Below are 22,846 nucleotides of genomic sequence, written 5' to 3'. Positions count from 1 at the left end.
AATTTTTTTATTGTTTCTGTAATATTACAATACCATATTATTGTATTGTAATGTGTAGTTGTACTTAATTTTTACAATTACAATTACAATAGTCCTAACCCTAGTCACGCGTTGATATTCGAGTTAACTCAACTACAGGTAGGTACACCTTAAAAAAACAAACACCTTAAGATGTTTTCTTTTTAAGGTGTTTAAAGGTTTTTTTTAAGGTTTTTAAATATGTAAAAAATGTAGTTTTTAATTAAAAACTACAAAGTCATATTTTATGTTCTTGTCAAGCACTGTGTGAGCTTTAGCGCATAATATTATTTGTTTTGAGACTCCATATAAATACTCTCTCCAAAAAAATATAAGTTCGAAAATTTTAATATTTCAAAAATGCGATAAAAACAATTTAAAGACATTTAAAGAAACAATTTATATAACTATACTGTTGCTTCAAATATATATATATATATATATATATATATATATATATATATATATATATATATATATATATATATATATATATATATATATATATATATATATATATATATATTTAATATCACCCTTCCACACACCAGGTTCAAGTTTTTTTGAGTTTGTTAAAATCACATTTAATAAGTTTTTCAGCCAACGAATCTAAAAGGATTCAAAATGTTTTTGCTAGTACAGTTTTTTTGCCCCCGCCTTTGAATTTGGTTTTCCAACAACAAAAGGTTTTTTTCTCACTTTTATAATAAATTTTGGTTTCCACATTTATAAAATTACTAATATTTTTAACTATTAAATTCATATGGTATAAAACAATTTTGTGCATAATTAAAAATTAGTAATACTCCTACTAAATAAAAATATAATGCCTTATAGTTAGAGTGCCTTATATGTTAAAGTAATTATAAATTTTAATTAATAGTAGTCCCTCTAATTACATTATATTCGAATTTACCATAGAGGTTGTAATTTGTAAGGATTTATTTTGTAGTTTTTAAGGGTTTTTATGGGGTTGTTTATGTCTTTTTTTTAATAATAAGTTTACAATAATGGGTGTACCAATACTATGGCCTGAAAACAAAATGTTTACAAAATTTTGAGTGAATCTGATTAACTGCTCTAAAATTATAAGCAAAAAACCTGGTTGCTGTATTTAAGGGGTAATATCCAAAAAAGGTGACTTTTCTTTAAATCACAAAACTTTACTAAAAAGCATAGATTAAAAGATAAGGCCAAGGAAGACATTCATATTGAGTAGTTTTTAAGTATAGAAAGTTTCAGCACTTCAGAAGTTTCCAATCTTCAGTTATAGGATGCCACTTTTTTTTTGTAGTTTTTAGGGTGTACCTACATGTACTAAAAAATGAACTCTTATTTAAAACGTTGGAGAAAAAATAACAAAGATATTAATAAGTTGCTGATGAAAGAGCTCGATATTGACGACACAGTTAGATTTTTAACAGAAAGCAATGGTAATGGTAAGGTTGAAAAAGAAAACAACGAGTTGAATCTTATAGATGATGGTTATGATGGTAACATTAACTCTGACTATGCATCAGATTCATTTTCAACTTACCAAACTGCAAGTAGAGACGTTTCAGTGCTTGGTAATGCTGTATCAGGCAATGAATCATGTCAAATAACATCATCTTTACTTGTTAATAAATCTGATGTGCTAGTTAGCGATCTAGCAGCATGGGCTACACGTAATAGATGTACAAGGAAGGCTGTCAATGAACTGTTAAGTATTTTGAATAAAAATGGTTTATCTTCTCTCCCAAAAGACTGTAAAACACTTCTAAAAACCCCTAAATATATAAATATAAAAGAGCTGTGTGGTGGTGAATATATTTACTTTGGCATTAAAAAAGGAATAAAGTAAATTTTAAAGGATTCTCAAAAAATTGTTGAAAAAATTGAGATGCTAATAAATGTTGATGGATTGCCTTTATGTAAGAGTACCAGCACACAATTTTGGCCAATTTTAGCAAGGTTTTCAGAGTTACAGCCATTTATTGTATGTCTATTTTGTGGTAAAAAGAAACCAGATAATTTATTTGATTATTTGAATGAATTTTTAACTGAGTTTAGATTGCTTAAATTTAGTGGGATTGAACATAATGGAAAAGTTCTACCTGTTTCAATTAAAGCATTTGTTTGTGATGCGCCTGCACGTTCTTTTTTAAAGAATATTAAAGGTCACGGAGGATATCATTCATGTGAGCGATGTTTAGTTGAAGGAGAATATGATGGAAGGGTTGTTTTTACTGAAGTTGATTGTCAAATGCGAAGTGATGAACAATTTAAAGAATATATTTATTTAAATCATTCATTAGGAACAAATAATGTTTGCTGTGAGCCTCATCAATTAGGAAGGACTCCCTTAGTAGATTATGGAATATTGTGTGTAAAGGAGTTTGTTATTGACTATATGCATTGTGTTTGTCTTGGTGTTATGAAGCGCCTAATAAAATATTGGTTTGAAGGCCCACGTATTTGTCGCCTATCATGTCAGCAAAAAAAGCAAATGTCCGATAAATTGGCTTTTTATCATAACAAAATGCCCAGTGAGTTCGCTCGACAACCACGTTCCCTTGATGAATTTAAGCGTTTTAAAGCAACTGAGTTTCGACAATTCTTGTTGTACACTGGAACAATAATTTTAAAAAATATTTTGTCAAAAGAGGTATACCAGAACTTCTTGTGTTTAAGCATTGCAGCATCCTTAATGAACAACTCAAATGTTTTGAAACGACAACATTACTTGGATTATGCAAAAAAGTTAATGGCTTTTTTTGTATCAAATCTTCAAGGCCTTTATGGGCCACAATTTTATTCTTATAACTTTCATGCTTTGCTTCATTTACATAAAGATGTTTTGTATCAAAACTGTAGCCTTCATGATCTTTCAAGTTTTCCTTTTGAGAATTTTCTTCAAATTGTTAAAAAATTTGTAAAAAGTGAAAATAAACCTCTCATCCAATTAGCAAAACGCCTGAGTGAGTTGAAAAGCAGCAATGTTTGTTATGGCACTAAGACTCTCTCAGATAAAATTGTACCAAATGATCGTGATGGATGGTTCATTTTAAAATCACTTGAAATTGTGCGTATTATTGAAATAGTTTCAGAATCACAGTTTGATTGCAATGTTATTCCTTTTTGTGCCATTGATAACCTTTTTACCATCCCTTGTAACTCATCAGATTTTGGAATATACAAAATTTTCAAAGTTCAATAAAATGTAAAGAAAATACATAACTTTATCTGATATTTGCTACAAATTAGTTTGTCTGGAACAAGATGATGATTTTATATTAATTGAAGTTAATCATGAATTATTATATTAATATTTTTGAATTAGAGTTATTTTTTCCATTGCAAAATTTATTAACTTGTTGATTTCCTATTATTTTATTTAAACTTGTTGTTTCAATGTGATAATGAATTTTTGTATTGTTAAGTTTAACGTTTATAACTCATAAAGGATTAAGGATTTAAAATATAGTGTTATTGACTATTTAAAAAAAAGTATATAATGAATATTAAATTTAAATAATTTAAAAATAGTCAATAGTAGTAAAATATTTTTTTATAATTCATAAAAATTTACCTACTATGACGCATGAGATCCTTTTTGTAGTAGCTAACATATCATAAACATGAATAAAATGTCGGAAGAGCCATTTTGTTGGGCTATTTGGAATGAAGATGAAGATGAAGATACCTCAGGTGTTATCCCATCTAATTGGGTAGTTGCTGGAAGCCATATTTTTTGGCCACCTAACAATTTTCTGCAAGTGAAACATGCATTTTATGGACGAAGGGAGCCTGATCACTCATGGAAAAAATTTCCACTAATTAAAATTAAGGTTTTTGGTAAGCATTTTTAAACAAAATGTCAACTATCATATTTGCAAAACATTTTCTTTATGTTTTTAAATTTTAATTTAGGAACATATGAGTTTTGCAACGAATTATGCAATACGCAAGTTGATTGGTTCTCCACAGATAATGAAAAAGTCTCACCAATAAAGAAAAAAATAATTAAAAAAACAAGTAATAATTGCTTTTAAATATGTTATGATGTTTTATAGAATCAATAAAACAAAACAATATGGAAATTAATTTGTAATTATCCAATATAATTTTTGCTTAGCAAAAAACTAACTCTGTGTTAGATATTTTGTGTTAAATAATTATTAAAAAAAATTGGGTTATAACAAATTAATTTAAATAGTATTTTGCTATAAATTGTAGATAACAGTCAAAATGTTGAAGAGTTTCCTACACCACCATCGCGAATATATGTTCAACAAGGTATATGCAAATTTGTAATCTGTTTAATTTTTATAATTTTAAAAAATTATTTTCCCCTTGAAATTAGAAGGCAGCTTAACTGTTTTTTTTGTAGTCATTAGGGAGTTAATTAATGTATTGAGTCTTTTCTGAAAGTTTGTATGCTTAACTAGATATTTTCCATAATTTTTTTTTTTTTTAAACAACTTTAAAATTTAAAGAAAGTTTTTAAAAGTGAATAATTCTAAACCAAAACCTTTTTTTACGACAAAATCACTCAGAAGATGGCGATGCTCATCTTACCCATAAGTGGAATTTTATATTGAATTTATATATTCTTTTTCTTCTAGATTAACTTTAGAAAAGTTATTGAATTTTGAGAATCAGACATCAAGTGTGAAAAAGAATGAAATGTCATCAAATTTCAATGAAAAAGTATAGCTAGCTATAAGTTATTTTTCTATTTTATTTAAATATTTTTTGATCAATCATCATGAAATAATTATGATTGACAATGATGAATATATAGATGAGTATATCATTGTCTTACTTATCTAGTTAAAAAATTTAAAGAGAGTGTTTTCACCCAGCAATGAAACTGAAAAACAAGTAATGACCTTTTAAAAGTTATTAATTTTGTAAAGTTACACTGTTATATAATTTTTATTTTATGTTAGGTTATGTAATGATCTATTTTTTTGTATTTTTTTTTTTTAATAATATTAATTTTTATAAATTTAATAATAATTTTTACTAGAATTTATGTAAGTTAAAGAAAATCAATGATGAAGAGGTATGTTTCATTGTCAGCTATCATCCAAACTACAAACAATAATCAATAAATATTATTTATTTTACAAGAGAATATCTTAAGGTAAAGCATACAACTTTATTTATTATTTACTTTTGATTTATTTTCTCAGGTTGATTTTCAAGAGACCTCTGGTAGTTCACAAGTTCAAAACAATTCTGAGGTACGGTACATAAACACTGATTATACTAAGTAAGTTATTTTTCTCTCTGTAAGTTTTAAATCCATGTTTCCACACTTGCGTGGTTTGGATGGTTCTCCATAGTGACATATCAATGCCATTATGAAAGAGTTGAAGCAATTTTTTACAACCGGATGCCCTTCCTGATGTTAACATGTGGCAGGTTGTGCTGGATACCAATAGCAGGATAACCTGACCTGACGGAGTCTACATGCAGTCTTCTCCGTTTGAAATTCTACTTTTATATGTTTTTGTATATATAAAATATAATTCACGGTATAATAGTGTTAGTATAATTCATTAATTAATTGATTTAAAAAAATCATTTAGGAAGAGCATTTTACTAAAAGTCAATATAGTAGAAAAGATGCAGCTACATTGCCAGTTAAAGGGTTTCCGTTAACTGACTCAGGTATTTTTGTTCAATTTAAATTTGTTTACTTATTGTATTTTTGAATAATGTCGTGGTTTTGTGATGAATTATTTGCTTATTAAAGCTGGTTTGTTTTTTTTAACATTTTTTTTACATAGTAATCGAACAACGTTTAATAATATTAAAATTATGATTTTTTATGCAGAATTTCAAGCTAAAGTAATGAAATACTTGATCAAACAAGATCAAAGACTTGAAAATATTGAGAAAACTTTATTAAATTTAACATCTTCAGTTGGAGTAGCTAGAGAAATATCCCCAATAAGCAGTTTAGAAGAGTTGCATAATTTAGAGGAAAAAATAGTAAATGAAGAAGAGTTCAACAAACTGGTTAATAAATTTTTATTTCTTTTTTCAATGTCAATTTTATTTATGTCATATTATTTATGTCATATGTCAGTTTATGTCATTTATATACGTAGGTTTTTTCCTCAAAACGATTAAAGTGATTTTAAAAATATTATTGTGTCTATGAAATACTCTGCTGACCAAAACATAATTCCATTAATGATCAGGTCTCAGAATAATTTTGATTCACAGAATCAATTTTTTTTTTTATGTTAATTATAAGCTTTTTTTTGATCAGCATCTATAAATGTTGTATAAATTTTGATTAAAAATTTGGGTTTTGATAGATATATTAATTAATAAGCACTTGAATAGGTTTAAAATAGGATCGATTTGATTAAAACACTTTCTCAATATATTTTACTCAAGTTCTAATTTTCCTTCATGAGCAAAATCAATCTAAAGAAAATGGTGTCTTTTATATATTATATTGAGGTGGTCTGATTCTATCAATTCAAAATAATATGTAGAAATTTTTCTGTATTATATATTGTTTTTTTAATTTTAATGTATATCTTTAAGGTTATGACATAAAAATATTTTATCTTGTGATTAAATTTTATTCCATTTTCTAATTTTATCAGGTTTTATCTCTCGCTTCTGCTGGGGGTAAAGATATTAAAGATGTTGTCAAAAACATAATGGAAAGGTTCTCAATATATTGATGATATATTAGCTATAGCCCTTACCCTGTGGGCATGTGTATTTAAGAAGTTCTAAGAACGATACATGTCCACTGGGTATAGTGAATATTGTGTACTTTATAGCAAATAATCTTCTTAGATAAAATAGCTAAGTTTGAACACTTGTTCTTATCATATCATCCAACATATAAGTTTATATTAAAGTTTTTCACTTGGAGTTTAACACTTCTTCGGAATCGATCTCTTTAAATAAAACAATAGTAATATAAATATTTTGTTTTAGCGTCGCTACGTACGATGTGTTCGCCAAGTTCAATTTTAAAGGATCAAATCGCCTTGAAAATAATAAAGACTCAAGACCAAAAAAACAAGCTTTTAAAAATCTTAATATATGCAAAGTTGTGTGCTGTACGTTTTATAAATTACTTCAGTTTTTAGAAGCTTGACTTTTATTACTATGTATCTTATTACTATGTTTATTTTTCCACTTACTTTTTTTTTACATTTATTTCCATTTTTAAATATAATAATAATATAAAATATGAGTTAGGTTAAAATAGTAGCTTTTAATGCCTTTTTTTGTTGTTGTTATAGAAATAATTATTCAAATTGTTATGAAAGTTATTATTTGAATAGTTGATACGTTTAATTTTTCAGTCATTTTTCATATTTCAGGTGCAGCAATGAAGGATAGAAGATTTAACAGAGAAGACGTTTTAAATTGCGTCAAAGATATTTTGCGATACGCTCCAGACAAGGCCACAGGCGGAAGACGGTCTTCAACATAAAAAATTTGTATAATATAAAGGAAATATATAAAGTAAATAACTTGTAAATTATGTTTTATATTTTAATGCCGTAATTATATTTTGAAATTCTATTTTATTCTTTGTTTTAATGAAGGATGTAGTCTATATTTAAACATTAATAACCGACGATGTACATCGTCTTAGGTTTACACGTGTGAACCTAAGTCGGAGTTTGAGATGCAAGATTAGATTTAGATAAATTTTACTTCCATTTAAAACTCGAAACTTGAAATATAACATGTTATATTTTAAGTTTCGAGTTTTAAATGGTAGTAAAATTTATCTAAATTTTAAATTTATCTAAAACCGACGTAAATTAAGCAATGTTCAATAAAATATTTTATTGAACATCGCTTGATTTACGTCAGCTTAATGTCATATTCAAACGTTAATCCGATTTTCAATTTCCAACATAGAGGCGACATACGAAATTTGTCATTTCTTAAATTAGGACTTTCTTAAAGCATAGGACTTTGCTAGATCACACCACGGTAATTTGTTCCTAGAAAAATTTGGAATAAAACGGACTTTTGCTCCTCCAAAGTTAATCAAAGAATAATGAACTTTATTGCGATGGACGATCAACCTTTTTCTGTAGTTGAAGATCAGGGGTTCATTGAACTGATTGCTCACTTGCAACCACAATTCCTAATTCCAAGTAGAAAGTTTTTTACGGAAAGAATGCTACCAGCATCATACGAAAAAATAAAAACTGTAGTATTTAATGACATTTCTGCAGCTGATCATATTTCAGTTACAATAGATATTTGGACAAATACCATAATGATGCATTTATATCATTGACTGCGCATTGGATCACAGATAACTTTATTAGAAAGGATTGTGTTCTACACTGTAAGCAATTTCTAGGGTCCCACACTGGAATAAATATTTCAAATTTATTTGATGTGATGCTTGTTGATTGGGATATTTCCAAAAATAAATACATATAGTCCTTCAATGCAGTGGTTATAACATGCAACTTGGAGTTGACATGACAGAGTCATCAGGAATAGTACATATTTAATTTTGGATTGAATTGAGACTCTCAAAAGATCTATACAACTTTACACAGCAGACCATCCTCATTCAATAAATTTAACTTTAATTTCAAGTGAATGGGAGTTAATTGAAAATGTATTGGGACTTTTACAACCATTTTTTATGATTACTGATACAGTCAGTAAATCAAAATCAATGTTGTCATCAGTAATTAGCCATATTTGTGTACTACATAATTTTCTTGGAAGCCTTGCAGATGGATTTAAGAGTCCAATCAATGAAGATGCTAAAAGAGTCTATTGAAAAAAGATTTATGAGTAATGTTTCATTAAAAGATCACTTCAATGTACTAATGAGTAAAGTACATGTTTTGTCCACAACTGTTGATCCAAGGTATAAACTGTCACTTTTCCCTGAGGAGTGAAAAAATTTGGCTAAAATTTGGCTTTTGTCCGAGATAACGGATCAAATAAATTCACAAAAAGAGACTAATATGGATAATATGTCAGAAACAGATTTATCTTCGTCCGATAGTTCTAATTCCTCAACAACCAATAAAGGTTGTCAGCCATATAAATCAGCTTTATATGGATCAAATTTAAGAATGACTATCGTAAATAGTTTCCTTAATTGCTATGAGCTATAAGAAGAAAGAAAAAGTAATCCTAAAAGAAAAAAGCAAAGAAAAAGTATAGGAATAACAGATAAAGAGATAGATTATTTTATGTCTGGAAAAGGAGTAGGTAAATTAGAAAATGAAGAAGCAATTTAAAAATTGTGGAGCAATAATAAGGATTACTATCCTCATATATGCTGTATAGCAAGAAAACTTTTATCAGCCCCTGCTTCATATATCTATTCAGCGAGACTACTCTCAGAGGCAGGTAACATTTATGAGGAAAAAAGAGCTAGTTTGTTGCCGAAAACTGGAGAGCAGCTCTTATTTTGGCACCACAATATTACTAAATTTCCAGAAATCCTTACTTGATTATTTTTAATTCTTCATTAATGATTACAAATAAAATTTCATTGTGTTCATTTATAAATTTGTAATATTTACCCAGGTTTAACTATTGTTATTTATTTCCCTGATAAAAATGGTTTGTTTGTACCTAGTATTGCCCCAAATTTTCTTTTATTGAATTAAACAAAAATTGGTTTGTAGGCAAAAGAACTCCGTCAAAAACAGCTGATATTTTATACCGAAAAAATTATTAGTCATTAGCATTTTAATACTCCCTCTGTCCGGAAAAATGGTAAACATTTTAGCGATTTTTGTTGTCAGGAAATATGGTATACATTTGCGAAAAAAATAAAATAAATCAAAAAATGTACATGATAAGTATATTATATTAACTTTATTTAACTAAAATGTTTCAAATTGCTATAATATATTTTATAGCAATTTCCTCCACCTTCAAATTGCTATAATATATTTTATAGCAATTTTCCTCCACCTTCAAATTGCTATAATATATTTTATAGCAGTTTCCTCCACCTTTTCTTTACTTAAATGAGGTATTTTATAGCATTTTCCTCTCACCATTGCAAGCATGTATGGAGTTAACATAATTAACTCCATACATGCTTGCAATGTTGTAAAAACGTTATCGAGAGTATTTGCTTCTAATTGATGAAATTCATCTTGAAGACAATTTATTAATTCATCAATTGTGTTTGGCGAAGCTTCATGTTGCAGCGACTGTATGGAGTTGAAAAAACCTAAATCGAGAACATTTAAATCAGGGCTTTTGCTGGTTGCGCCTTAAACTTGATATTCCAGTCATCAGCAGAACCAAAAGCGACAATATCTGCATCATTATCAGAAAAATGGGGTGTCGCATTGTCTTGTTGTACGTATGTTGTTTTCTTTTTGTGTGCTGGTGGAAATTTAGATTTAATTGCGGGAATTACATTCTCCGTGATCATATTTTTGCAATGTGCTGCTGTAACAGATTCCAAATTTTTTGTTATTATTGTCCCTTTAACCCTGTTCTTAGAATTCCTTTGAGCTGGTTCCTGATAAACAAATGGTCATATTCCAATTTTTCCATCAAAATAATGCTTACGATGTGCATCAAAGCGTGGTCCAGCTACTGCAGCCATGAACATTACTTTCGTAATAAATCTTTTACTTTTGCAGTTTCTCTCCGGTTCTTCTTCGTTTAACATTAAGTAATAAGAGCGCTTAACTTTAGTTAGATAAAACCACTTTTCATCAATGTGAACGTAATCGTACAAACCATCAAAAAGCAAATCTCCATTATTAGCAAGACTTACTTCAGACAAGCAAAACTCCAATCTGTCCATTTTATTTTTATCTGTTAAAGTTGGTTTAACTGTAGAAGATATTCTCTTGATATACTTTCCCGACTTGAATATATTAAACAAAGTTGATTTTGGAATACCAATTGCGAAGGAAAGACTGCGAAGCGTTCCTCGGCGATTTAATGGTGTATTCTTTATTTGCGCTAAATTGTTGGAATAGTCTTTAGGTTATCTTCCGCATCTTTCTTTCTTTTTTGAAGAAACATCGGCACATATTTTACCTTCTCTGTATTGAGTTTGTGCTGCATGCCAAATTCTACTAACGGTTAGCCTGGAAACTCGAAACGCAGTAGCAACTTCATTGATTGCACCGTGTTTTAGCTTATTCTCCTTAATCTATTGTAATAATTTTTCTAATATACCTTGACGTTGTTCTTTGGTTAATTTTTATATATTGAATCCCTTCTTTCTAAGTTTAACAAATTTCCTTCAGAATTTTCCATACTCGTCTTGCAGCGGTATTTATTTTATTTGTCTCAAGAAACACTAATGTTTGAGCGTTAAGTTTTGAATTAAGAATGATATTGCTTACGTCAAATATTTCAGGTTACACTGTCATGAGTATTTACTATAACAATGTAATGACAGTTGCCAATATATTTTTATAATCACGATAATCTACGATTTTTGTTGAAATGTATACCATATTTCCGGACGGAGCCCAGTGGGCAAAACGACGTCCGTGGGACGTCCGCAAGAGGTCCATTTCGGTCCTTGGGACGTCTCACGGGATGACTTAAGGACGTCCTCCAGACGTACCAAATCAAGCGCTTTTCGTCCGTCCAACGGGGATCTAAAGAGACGTCCGTAGGACAACCTTGAAAGACGTCTATAGCACGTCCTACGGACGTTTTCTACAAGTCCTTGAACCCTATTCAGGCAGTTAAAAATACGTCTTCGGCACGTCTTAAAATCATTTTAAACATTAGTTGATTCCGAACATTTAATTTACTCTTAAGATTAAGACTTGCAACTATAGCCCTCATAACCCATGCAAGTGCTACTTTTATAAAAACATACATTATCTAGTGCTAAATACTATAATTATATATAACCTTACAAGACAAAATAATAGTATAACTATGCATTTATACAAAACATTTATTCTTATAAAGAAGAGCTGTTTTGAAATCTGTTGGTTGTGTATACATGCGCTAGAATAAGAAAAATTAAAAAACGGTTTACGATTTTAAAAAATGTATTTACAAAATGAAAAATTATGTAACTACAGGATTTCTCATTGCTTTATTTCGAATCGCTCGTTTTAAAATATCATCAATGTGATAATCTAATCGATCTTTATGATAGTCTTCCTTGCTGCTGTTAAGTAGTGAACCTACAACACAAAACAATAAAAATAAATAGTCACAAGAAAGCCACTAAATCACAAATTTTAATACTAACATTTATTTGTGTTTTACATAAATGAAAATATAATTAGCCTTCAAAATGTGCAAAAAAATGATTTTAAATAGATTTTAAATTGATTAAACACGCCTTTTGATATATCGCTGATATTGCGCTATGATGAATATAACATTTTTAAAAATAGAAGCATAATGGAAAAATTGGCCTTAAATCAAAATGCTTGTTACAAAACTATTTAAAAAATTTAATTTAAACAACTTTCACACAATAAATTTATTACATTCATATATCTGTCAAACACGAATAGTTAAGTGTCTTTGAAAAAAACTGCTTGTTCTTTAAACCATACAGACTAAAGCCATTCTGTATTTCCCGTGACATCATTCCATCTAGAGCAAGCCTTACTGCCGCTCTTGCATCTTTTCCTCCAATTTCTTTTATATGTTTTTTCTAAAGAAATTAGCCAAATCAGAAATATAAAAAACTTGATTAAAAACATTAAATGTAAAAATAACGAAGAAAGAAATTAAATCAAAAATTTTAATAAATTTTTTTGTTTTTAAGCTATTCATGCAAAATAAAAAATTTTTTTTTTGAAAATAATTCATTTAATTTTAATACTTTGAAACGAAATTCTTAATTTATTATAATCTTAAACTATTAATTGAACAAATATAAAAATTTGTAAATCTGCAAGTGTTTAAAATAATTGTAACTGTTGGTAAGAATTGAAAACAACCTTCTTTTGAAAATATGCATTGTCTTTTAGTTTACTCTCTTCTGCCTCAAATTCTGCAATGCTTTGGAGCACTTCTAGACTGCCTGAATCATTATTTACTGTTATATCATTATCTCAAAGCAATCCTAGTGTTTCAGATATGTTTTTTTAATTTTCTTCTAATTTTGCTAGCCGCATAAGCACAGTGTATTGAAATTCTATAAGGAAATAGCCTTGGATTACCAAAATAATTTAATACTTAAGTTATAAGCTATGAGGCATCATGATAGGGTAGAAAAAATCCAGAGGGCTATTGAATCTATAATTGGTTTGGGGACCGACTGGATGTGGCTGCAAGACATTGATATATAAATCAATTGAATTTAATTTCTCAGTATTTATTATATTTTTCCATGCCATCTAAACCCCAACCCCAGACAATATCTTATTCTACATCATGTCTAATATCCACCTGAGGGTAAATAAATATTACATAGAACAATAGAAAAAAATACTTTAAAGTGCTTACGTTTGGCAGACATCTCCTTAAAAGAGGTTCCACCATCAGTATATGTTTTAAATTTCCCACATGTATTTTTTGTTGATATTATTGGACTTACCGAAAAAGATACTCTTGTCGGTGATGGACATATTGCAAAAAACTTTTTAGAATCAGTTCCTAAAAAAAATGTTAAAATGTTTATATATTGGAACAAGTTAAGGAAATAAAACTTTATATCAAAAACAAAATTTTAAAAAGTTCATTAAAAATAAAGTTAATACTAAGTGACATTCACCCGAACAAAGAAATCTGGTTGGGTTAGAGGAAAAAAAATTTTAACATAACACGTGCCTCTGTTGGTTACTATTAACAAAAAATTAATTTCTCAAATGGTGGGAGATATCTTTACAAGCAGCTAAAGATAGCAAATAGTTTGCTTAATGTAATTAAGACATTCACTAAAATAATTTTTCACCTTTTGAGCTACTTGTTGGTGTATGGAAGTTGGAAGTTTCCAGTTGTGGAAATTGAGATAAGGTATCTTCTTCTGAAATTAGGGCCATTGACCGCTTGCGTTTTTTAACTGGACTTGCAACACATTTATCTATTTAAAAATATTAAGTGTTTTTTTATAAAAAAAAAAAAAAAAACTCAAAAAAAGCATTATAAAAGTAAACTAAATAAATTCAATAATTTTTTGCATTATATTTTATTATTATAACAAAATTAAAAACAAAACCCTCTGGAAACAAAATTATTAACACTTGGTCTTATGCAGCGGCCATGTTCATTCGGGTTTAAGAGTTAAAATGTTTAGAAACGGTTGTAACCACAATTATAAAAAGTTTAACAAAATGCCTATTTGACGGTAGTAACCTCCTCAGCCTTAAGGTTACAAATTTCATAAAAATAAACAAACAATAATAGTTTCTACATGTCCGATAGAGTAGGGCAGTAATTATGTTTTTGCCAACATTTCAGAAAAATTATAATGAAATATTGATAATAATTTATCAGCATATTTGGATAACACGAAAATTATTATGAACTTTTAATTAATAAAACAAATTAACAAACCATTTTTTTCTTCCACTTCTGAATCACTTTTTTCAGAGTCAACTTCTGTATCATTCTCTGGAGTTGACAAAAAACTTATCATATCTTGCGCTACTAATTTGAACCCAGATTCCAATTAAACTTTCACTATCACCAAATTTGTCCAGTCGCTCTCAGGAGTAGACCATCGAGAAATATAGAAACTTAACAATTTGTGTTTTGGTGGCCAGTAGATAATCATATTTTCTATATCCACCCAAGGACATGGTGCAACAGTTTTCACTTCTTGGTTGTTTTCAATAATAACTACAGCTGACCATAGTTGACTGAAAGATATTTTGGTAAAAAAATAAAACAAAAATATTCATATTTTGCTAAGAACATGTTTATCATTGTTTCATATAATACACAGAGAAAAATATTCTATTATAAAATATTCCATGAAGCTTATGAACAAAATAAAAAGGAATTGCATGAACTCAGCCTTACTTTTGAAAGTCTTAAAACCAAAGAAATTGATGGTCGAACACTTGTAGCTGAACTGACTTCAGTATAAACTAAACATACTAATGATAAAAAAGAATAGTCTAATAGGTAATATATTCACATTAATTTTGTTATTATCAAAAACAGAATAACTTCTAAGTAACTTTCTTAAAACTATCAAAAAGTATTTGATATAAGTTATAAATAGTTTAGTCGTATATTTATTTGTCCTAAATTATAATAAATATTAAAAATATTTGCTTAAAACTCTAACTTGCAAGGCAGTTCCTGCATGCAATTTATAACTATTATAAGCAAAATATTTAAATTATTGTTTTAAGTTTGAATAAAACCAATAGAAAAGTAGTCTTATAAATACTGATGTTAGATGCATAATTATTATATAAACAATGATTTCAATATTTTTTAAAAAACTTTGTTTATAACATTATTCAAAAAAAAAGTTTAAAGGCAGCATTCACACTCATACCACAAGTTTGAATTGCAAGCTATGTTGGGGCATTAGGTTGTCAAATAATATTTGGGCATGGGTTAAATAGCACCTATCACTGGAAATGCACTCCATATTTCCTCACCATTCTTTGAAATCATAAACGTTTTATCTAAAATTTGATTATTATAAACACTTTCTTACTCTTCATCTTCATTATCGTCATCATACATCGATATTACTTGAAGATATTTCATTTAAACCAAAAATAATATTATTAGCTTCAAGTGCAGCATTCTTCTTTGGTCAAGTCATTATTATATTGTATAATCTCAACTCATTTTAATATATACAATCTAAAAGTTTTACATTTAATAAGTAAAATTGTGCAATAAATGTAATAAAATGTTAGTAGTAGGAAAATTAGAGTTCTGGCGCATTGATACTTTTTCCATACTTAAACGTGCTAAGTTTTTGATTCGTGCTAATTTTTGATATTCGTGTCACCTTTTAGAGAGTTAGGAGTTCTGACGCATTGATGTACATTTCCCTCTTATTTTAAAGCAACGACTAAGTTTTTCAATAATTAGAAAGTGGGTGTAAAAGTCTATCCAAGTTTTTTAAATAGGTGAGAGCAAATTTCATCATGCAGCTTTTTTTTATCAATCGTTTTTAGAAAAGAAAAGTTTTCAATTTTGCATGGATGATTTCTGTTTCTTAAAAGTTGAAACAAAATATACTGCGCGTTAATGAAGCTTTTTCTTTTAATTCCTTTCGACTTGTCTCTTCCGTAATAAGTGTCATAGAAAGAAGAGAATTCTATATAGTCATTGATGAGCTGTTCTTCCAAGTATTCAACGTCATCTATTCTTTTTCCAGTCAGCACGAAATTAATGTAGTTAGCATTTTCATAGTGATTGTTAAACCCAAGTTGCTTTAAGAAGATGAGTATATGTTCTTTGGTAATTTTGGAATATTTGATGCTTTTTTTATTGGAGTTGACGAGAAGGTTTAAAGCTTGAAATTTGCTTTTTAGTTTCTCAAAGATCTCCTTTTGAACTTTGCATTTTTGTTTTCCGTTGTATTGTTTGATGTATTCTTGGAAGTGGATTATTCTTGACGAGCTTGTTTTGTTTGTGTTGAAGTGATAGCAACCTATTTTAATGACAGGAACATTTTATGCAAATTTTTTACCGCACTCATCCATTTCAAACTTGTTGAGGTCTTCATTTGAGCAGTATTTGCATTTGTACAAGTAGATTGGTTTTTGCTCAATTTTAATATGAGTCCACTTTTTAGAGTCGACAAGTTTTGATGCTGTTTGAAATTATTGTCTTTGAATGTCTTCTTTTTCGACGTTAAATTTTTTAATTTCTTTAAAGGGAAGTTTTGTTTGTAAAATGTCTTCATACCTTTGAACAAGATGAATGGTTTTTGCAATAAAGAAAGCTTTTCAGTTTTTACTTTTTTAAAGTTTTCCGTGTCTTTTGCAGCTTCAATGTCAAACTGCCTTAAAATTTTTTCGTTTAGTGAAGTGATATTCATGTTTATTAATTGCTTTATAATGATCATAAGCTACTATATAAAAGTCTACAGATCAGATGAATCCTTGTCACCCGGACCGAAAAACTTCCAGTAGTTGGTCAAGTTAAATCTGTTTTTGTAATGTCCAATAGCCAGCGTGCTAATACCATCTTCCAAAATTTTTCTTTTATCATCTTCCGTGTAAATATCATGCTTATGAGATGGGATACTGTTCATTTTTGCAAACTTTTCTTTTTTATTCATGAAGCAGTCTTTGTAGTCTTGATGTTCTATCTGTTTATCAACAACGCTTTTCTTTACCCCTTTGGACTTTTTGTGTTCTTTTTCTTCAAGGATCTTGTAAGAGTAGAGCTTAGGTCGAAGTCCAACAAACTCTTCAATTAGCTTTCCTCCTGTTTCATCTTTAAACATGCCAATGACCTTTTCGTTAACGCCAACTTTGAACCCAACGTTTTGAACGGCTGGATGGTTTTTATTAAAGTCGCTTGTGTCAAACCTGCTTTCAACATCTCCAGCAATATCTTTATAAAAATCTTCAGCTTCGATTTCGTAAATGAGCGAGTCCGTGTCAGTCATAAGCAGCTTTGCGCGGTCATTATATTTTGGTTTGATATAGTCGTAATGGTATTCGAACATTAGAGTTTTGCTTAAATCCAAGATGCACATTCCTAAATAAATGAGTTTGTTCTAAACAAGTTTTGTTTTCCTCATGTGCACGGCAATCAGATTTTCATCAAAAATGGTTCGACTTTTGAAATTAGGCTTTTTAGACAATTTATTAGCTTCTTCTTCTTTAGTGACCAGTCTAACGTCTACATGATTTTCAATATTCTCCATGGTTTTTCCAAAGACGGAGTTGTTCATGAGCTTAAAAAAATCTTTTTCAAAGTCGTTTGTGGCATTTGTTCTTAAATCGGTATTACGATCAATGTATTGTTTCATCAAAGGTCTTTCTTCAAATTTAATGCCTCGATTAATTTTTGTAATAACCATTCCTAATCGTTCGTACAGTTTTAAGTTTACATGATGTATGACGTAATTCTTTTTATTGTTTAAATTCGGAACAAGCTTGTCGACTTTGTTGAGAGTCATTCTTTCAGGAGCCAAAGGGTAATTATTGCGTTCGTCGTGAAGATGATCAGGGTAGTCCAAATCGACTTCTAAAATACATGGCATGGATTTCCAATTTAAAAGTTCATCTTCAGTCATCGATTCAAATCCGTGAGTAGGAAGAGGTTTGCTCATCGCCCATCCGTAAAGATTGTTAGCGTCTAAATATTGGGTGAATTTAGGTGGTTTGTTAGGATCATACGAATCCCCCATATGTTTATTGTTTGAAGTTTCATGTCGGTTTGAAATCATGCTGATTCCACCGCGTATTCCTTTTTGAACCATGAGAAGCATATCAGGATCGCTTAGAAGTTCCAACTTTATTTCAGTCATTTTTAAGCAAGCGTCCCAGGCCAAACCTGGAGAGGTATAATACCAATCAGGGTCTAGTCCATAGTTTTTCATGCATACGTCCCTGAAATTTTCAAAGACATCCTCTAGTTTTAAGACGTCAGACACATTGTACAAATCGTGATAATCTTTAAACGTCTTACATCCAAACTCAGTCCAAACGGTTTGAGCATGCGTATAGTCATCGTCTTCTATTTCTTTATCGTTGAGATTCGAGAAAAACTCTTTTTTCGGAGGCAATTGCGTTTCAGAAAACTTTTTAATCGAGTCTACCCAATCGTAAGGGTAAACGCCTTTTTTTCTCAATAATTCAAACTATTTTCCAGACAAATACTTAGCCACGTTTTTGCATTGATCGTTGGTTAGATTTTTAGCTAAACTGTCCAAACTGGAGCCCATGAACCTGAAGCTGTCAATGAACATTAATTCTCTCCATACGTATAGCGTTTTTCCTTCTTTACTAAATTCATCGACTTTGATTTCTTTTGAAAAGCTAATGTATTTTTCTTCGTTGTTGGGGATACATTTTAGTTTTCCAGCTAATTTTTTAATAAACAAGTGGCTGTCGTAACCAGACAAATTATGAAAGACCGGGATGAATATGGGAATTTGATAATCCAAGGTGCATATTTTATGAGCAGCTCCACGGCACTTTCCAGTCAAATGACAGTGGTCTAAGACTTTATCGCCATCGAGATCTTTTTCGCTTTGGGTTGCAGCTTTAAAACGATTCTTATTTTCATAAGTCATGACAGGCTTTCTTTTGTGTTTATCTAACTTGTGTTTATTGTAAATATTTTGGGTGTCTCTATTGAGCCAGTCTATAAATTTTTGAGCCTCGTCGTCATCATCGCTTTCTGCTGTGTATGCAACAGTCTTTTCTTTGTAACCTTCAGGACCTTTGATATAATAACAGAAGGAGCTTGGAGTGTGTTTTTGGTATTGCCTCGTGTAAGACTCACCGTCGGGATATTTATTTTCATCGTTAATGGGTTTGATGAACTTTCAAAGTCAGCATACACCACAAACGGAACTCTCATGGACCTGTTTTTGTTTTGAAACTGAATGGTGGTTCCTTTTTCAGGGAGTTCAATTCTTACCGAACTATGATAAATGCAGTAGTCCCAATGTTTAAGAAGCGATTCTTTGGAGTTGAAACCTTGCAAGCAATTTCTGCAATAATGTTTTTTACCATGATGTGCTGATGTGGAAGAAGATAACAATGGACTTAAATTTTTGATGAGACAATAATGATTAGTTTCATCGTTTGAAATGAGTAACAAATCAATAGCATGCTTTCGATCAAAATATTTGGATATTCGTAAAGTGTAAGGTTTTTTGTTTTCATACCCAAAAACGTTGACGCTAATGTCTGGATTGTTTTTCTCAACTTTGTTGATTTGATTAAGCTTGACAGGAAAATCAATTCTTTCCCATTTTAATTCTTCCGATTTTAGAATCAAGTCTTCGTTAATTCTTTCATTATGTCTATTCTTTAGACTCAACGCCCTAGTGACACACCATTTAAAGCATTTATTTTCTTTGTTTTCCATATTAACAACAGCCTTTTTGTTTTTTACGTCAATGGGCTCGATGTAGGAAGAAGCGGTGAGAGGAGTGTAGTTAATCATGTTAACATCTATTTTTAAAATTTTGGAAACTTTCCAATTGGATCCCTCCTTGCTGTAATTGACCACGTTTTCAAGAATGCTTTCTTCTCATGTTTTATAGCTTTCTCTTTTATCTGTCGATTCAATAACAACTTCGTATTTAGACGGGAAGGACACAGTGCGAAGAGTTTCTTGTCCAGTGACAATGTTCACACGCGTCATTTTGCATGTTAAAACAAGGTTCGTTTTTGTGTTTATTTCTATGATTTTGATCACAGCATCTTTAACCATGTTTAAAAAGGCGGAAGGGTCTTGATGATTTCCAGAAGGGCTGCAAGAAAATTGTTTGGTGATATAATTTAGTGCATGATCAGTCAATTCAAACTTTATTTGTGGTTTGCTGAATAAGATCGATTTGAGAGACTTTATTCTTTTTTCGATTCCATTTCTTACATCACTTACTGTTTTCTTCACCGCCTCTGGAACGTAAGGATCAATGGACGCAAGCACGTGGTTGAAACTGTTAGTAACCACATTTCCGATAGCTGTTGTAAACCTTGAAAACAAACCAGGAGTAGTCACAGGAGTTGAATTGACAATAGGCTCGTTAAGGATGTGATTTAAAGCGATGACAGGTCTTTGAATATTAGGATTTTGTAAGTGAGCTGGTTTTGGAGCAATAGGAGGCTTTAACATATCAGACCTCACAACAACAGGCCTTGGTGGAATAATGGATGGTTTCGGAGTAATTGCAGGCTTAGTATCAGGTCCAACAACAAACCTTACAGAAGACCTTGGTGTAGGAGTTGGTTTAACAGAAATTTTTATGGACGGTCTCGGAGCTGGCACTACTCTCACAACAGTAGGTCTTGCATCAGTCTTTCGACGAGGAGCAGGTTCAAACCCAATGATGGGTCTTGTATTTTTTATAGCTTCAATAAGCTCAGCTTTTCGCATTCTTGAGAAACCTTTGATGCCACGGTCTTTAGCGGATTCCCGCAATTCTCTAACTTTCATTTTGTTCATTTTTAATAAAGGAAATATTTTTCTTAACCTAAATTCAATTTTCAATTCTTTTAACGGTAAAAATTAAAAATTCAACGCATGTACGTATTTTAAGTGCTATAACATGTTCAGTGACTTCTCTTATTACTTTACGTTCTCTTGAACTTTTATGATTATTAATTGAATGATGAAAAGAAATAATTAGTTTTATTATTTCTACTACTTCTTCAAATGGAGCAACTTCAACCATTTCTTTGAAAATGGTTCGATATTGTTTTAAAGTTTTCTAACGTTGTTTAGTAATTTAATCAAGCTTTTAGATTTTACTGTAGTTGAATCAGGTTTACCATCAAGAGCAATCAAAAGATCATCTTTTTGCATCGTGTAATAATATTCCACTTTTTATTCTATAGACTCATTTGGATACATTTTTAACAGATGACTACTGATTGAAAATGTTACAATTTGCTCGTTTTCCATCTTTTTAATACTGAAATATTTTATTTATCTCAAATTCAATTTTTTTCAATTCATCGAAAAGATGTTAACCACCATGATGATTTACAAGATTTCAAAAGACTTTTCAATTTTCCGAAAAGAATTGAAAAATTTTTCAAGCAGCAGGAGCGCAAACTCTCTTTTTTTCCGATTTAAAAATTTTAAGCAATGTTTCAACCTTTAATCTATGTCTTTGTTCCTCATACTCTTCCAACTCGCTTTCCAATCTTCTTTCTTCTTCCAACTCTCTTAATCTTTCTTTCAAATCTTCACAATACACAATTTCTTCTCTCACTCTTTCTTCCAAATCACTTTCTTCTCTTAATTTTTCTTCCAAATCTTTAAGTCTCTCACTTTCTTCTCTCACTATTTCCTCCCAATTACCATTCCTTAATTTTATCAACATTTCTTCACAACCTTCAAATTTACCTTTTTTTTTCTTATAAATAAAAGAGGACTGTACCGTCCGTGGTCGGTACAAATTTAATCAGGAATGGCTTAAAAAATTCGTGGGAATCTAACTAATGCCATAGACTGTTTTAGCTTTTAAAACGGACTAATAACAACAGAATCTTTAAAAGATTTTTCTTTTTTTTCCAACGTCACCTTTAAATGCAAAAATCTCTAGAACAGTTAGTCTATTAAAAAACCTTAGAAAGTTAAAAGCGTAGAACTCTAAATTCTGAGCAATTTGATTTTTTTAAGCTTTTTGATTGGACAAACGGTTCTTGAGTTATTAATTTTTTTAAAGAAATGTTCACGGAGATTTTTCAAAATGGCTCCCTCCCAGGCATCAGCTGAATTTCGCCGGCCAAGTCCAATTCGAGTCCTCGGCAACCGGACAACTAATTTTAAAATGGCTGAAGAGTTTATTGTCGAAATAAAAATTAAAATGTCTTTTCTTTCTTCTTTCTTTGGAATAGTTATGCATTGAACAAAAGGCAGTTGGATTGTCCCTGCTTTAAACAAATCAGCCCACGAGAGGCTGTATAAACTTTGCAAAAATAAACAAGTAAAACTAGCCTAATCCGGACCAGTAAATACGACGATCCAGGGGCAGTCAGCTGCAATGAGGAAGCATTTAAATTAAGTTGTTTGTCCAGTGGTGTGTTTGGCGAGTGGACAATAAAACTATTCTGTTCAAATACCAAAGAAGTTTTTTATTTCAGGAGTTTTTTTTCAGGATAAGCAATCATGGAGTTGTTTGAGGAAGGTAAATTTTTTCTTTCTTTTTTTTTCTTTTGAGTTCGGCCGCGTCCTAATGTTTTAAAAAATCCAGGGGCTAATTGTAGCTAACCTCTTGCCGGTTATGTAA

General features: G+C 30.0%; 2 protein-coding genes and 1 pseudogene across 3 annotated transcripts; 2 read left to right on the top strand and 1 right to left on the bottom strand.

Annotated features, from left to right (window-relative positions):
• Positions 1–3,623: 3,623 nt before the first annotated feature.
• LOC149885117 (uncharacterized) lies at positions 3,624–4,397 on the top strand. Its single transcript, XM_090094630.1, has 3 exons — positions 3,624–3,855; positions 3,931–4,035; positions 4,237–4,397. The coding sequence occupies exons 1-3, from the start codon at positions 3,639–3,641 to the stop codon at positions 4,395–4,397; spliced, it is 483 nt and encodes a 160-aa protein (XP_089950756.1). The 5' UTR covers positions 3,624–3,638.
• Positions 4,398–4,563: 166 nt separating this feature from the next.
• On the top strand, positions 4,564–7,504 carry LOC145189111 (uncharacterized). 2 transcript variants are annotated; one of them, XM_090096200.1, is made up of 8 exons: positions 4,571–4,710; positions 4,834–4,884; positions 5,199–5,249; positions 5,598–5,679; positions 5,846–6,030; positions 6,633–6,697; positions 6,976–7,100; positions 7,368–7,504. In XM_090096200.1, the coding sequence occupies exons 1-8, from the start codon at positions 4,687–4,689 to the stop codon at positions 7,478–7,480; spliced, it is 696 nt and encodes a 231-aa protein (XP_089952326.1). In that variant the 5' UTR covers positions 4,571–4,686; the 3' UTR covers positions 7,481–7,504. The 2 variants fall into 2 exon arrangements, with proteins under 2 accessions (XP_089952327.1, XP_089952326.1); XM_090096201.1 differs by lacking the exons at positions 6,633–6,697; positions 7,368–7,504 and having other exon boundaries at positions 4,564–4,710; positions 6,976–7,085.
• A 4,544-nt stretch (positions 7,505–12,048) lies between these two features.
• Positions 12,049–18,400, bottom strand: LOC145188331 (uncharacterized; annotated as a pseudogene).
• Positions 18,401–22,846: the final 4,446 nt, after the last annotated feature.

Source organism: Hydra viridissima, unplaced genomic scaffold (assembly GCF_058129835.1).
Source record: "Hydra viridissima isolate aposymbiotic clone 2 unplaced genomic scaffold, HvirCarnegie_v1 scaffold_8, whole genome shotgun sequence".
In the NCBI taxonomy this organism is placed as follows: domain Eukaryota; kingdom Metazoa; phylum Cnidaria; class Hydrozoa; order Anthoathecata; family Hydridae; genus Hydra; species Hydra viridissima.
Note: the sequence above shows the minus strand (reverse complement) of the source record. Positions and strands in the feature narration are given on the sequence as shown.

Bases quoted from the DNA above. Each gene is read 5' to 3' on its own strand.
- LOC145189111 (XM_090096200.1), top strand. From the start codon at position 4,687: ATGTCATCAAATTTCAATGAAAAA. The intron at 4,711-4,833 runs GTATAGCTAGCT...TTACTTATCTAG, and splicing joins CATCAAATTTCAATGAAAAA to TTAAAAAATTTAAAGAGAGT. The intron at 6,698-6,975 runs GTTCTCAATATA...ATTTTGTTTTAG, and splicing joins GTCAAAAACATAATGGAAAG to CGTCGCTACGTACGATGTGT.
- LOC149885117 (XM_090094630.1), top strand. From the start codon at position 3,639: ATGAATAAAATGTCGGAAGAGCCATTTTGTTGGGCTATTTGGAATGAA. The intron at 3,856-3,930 runs GTAAGCATTTTT...ATTTTAATTTAG, and splicing joins AATTAAAATTAAGGTTTTTG to GAACATATGAGTTTTGCAAC. The intron at 4,036-4,236 runs GTAATAATTGCT...TATAAATTGTAG, and splicing joins AAAAATAATTAAAAAAACAA to ATAACAGTCAAAATGTTGAA.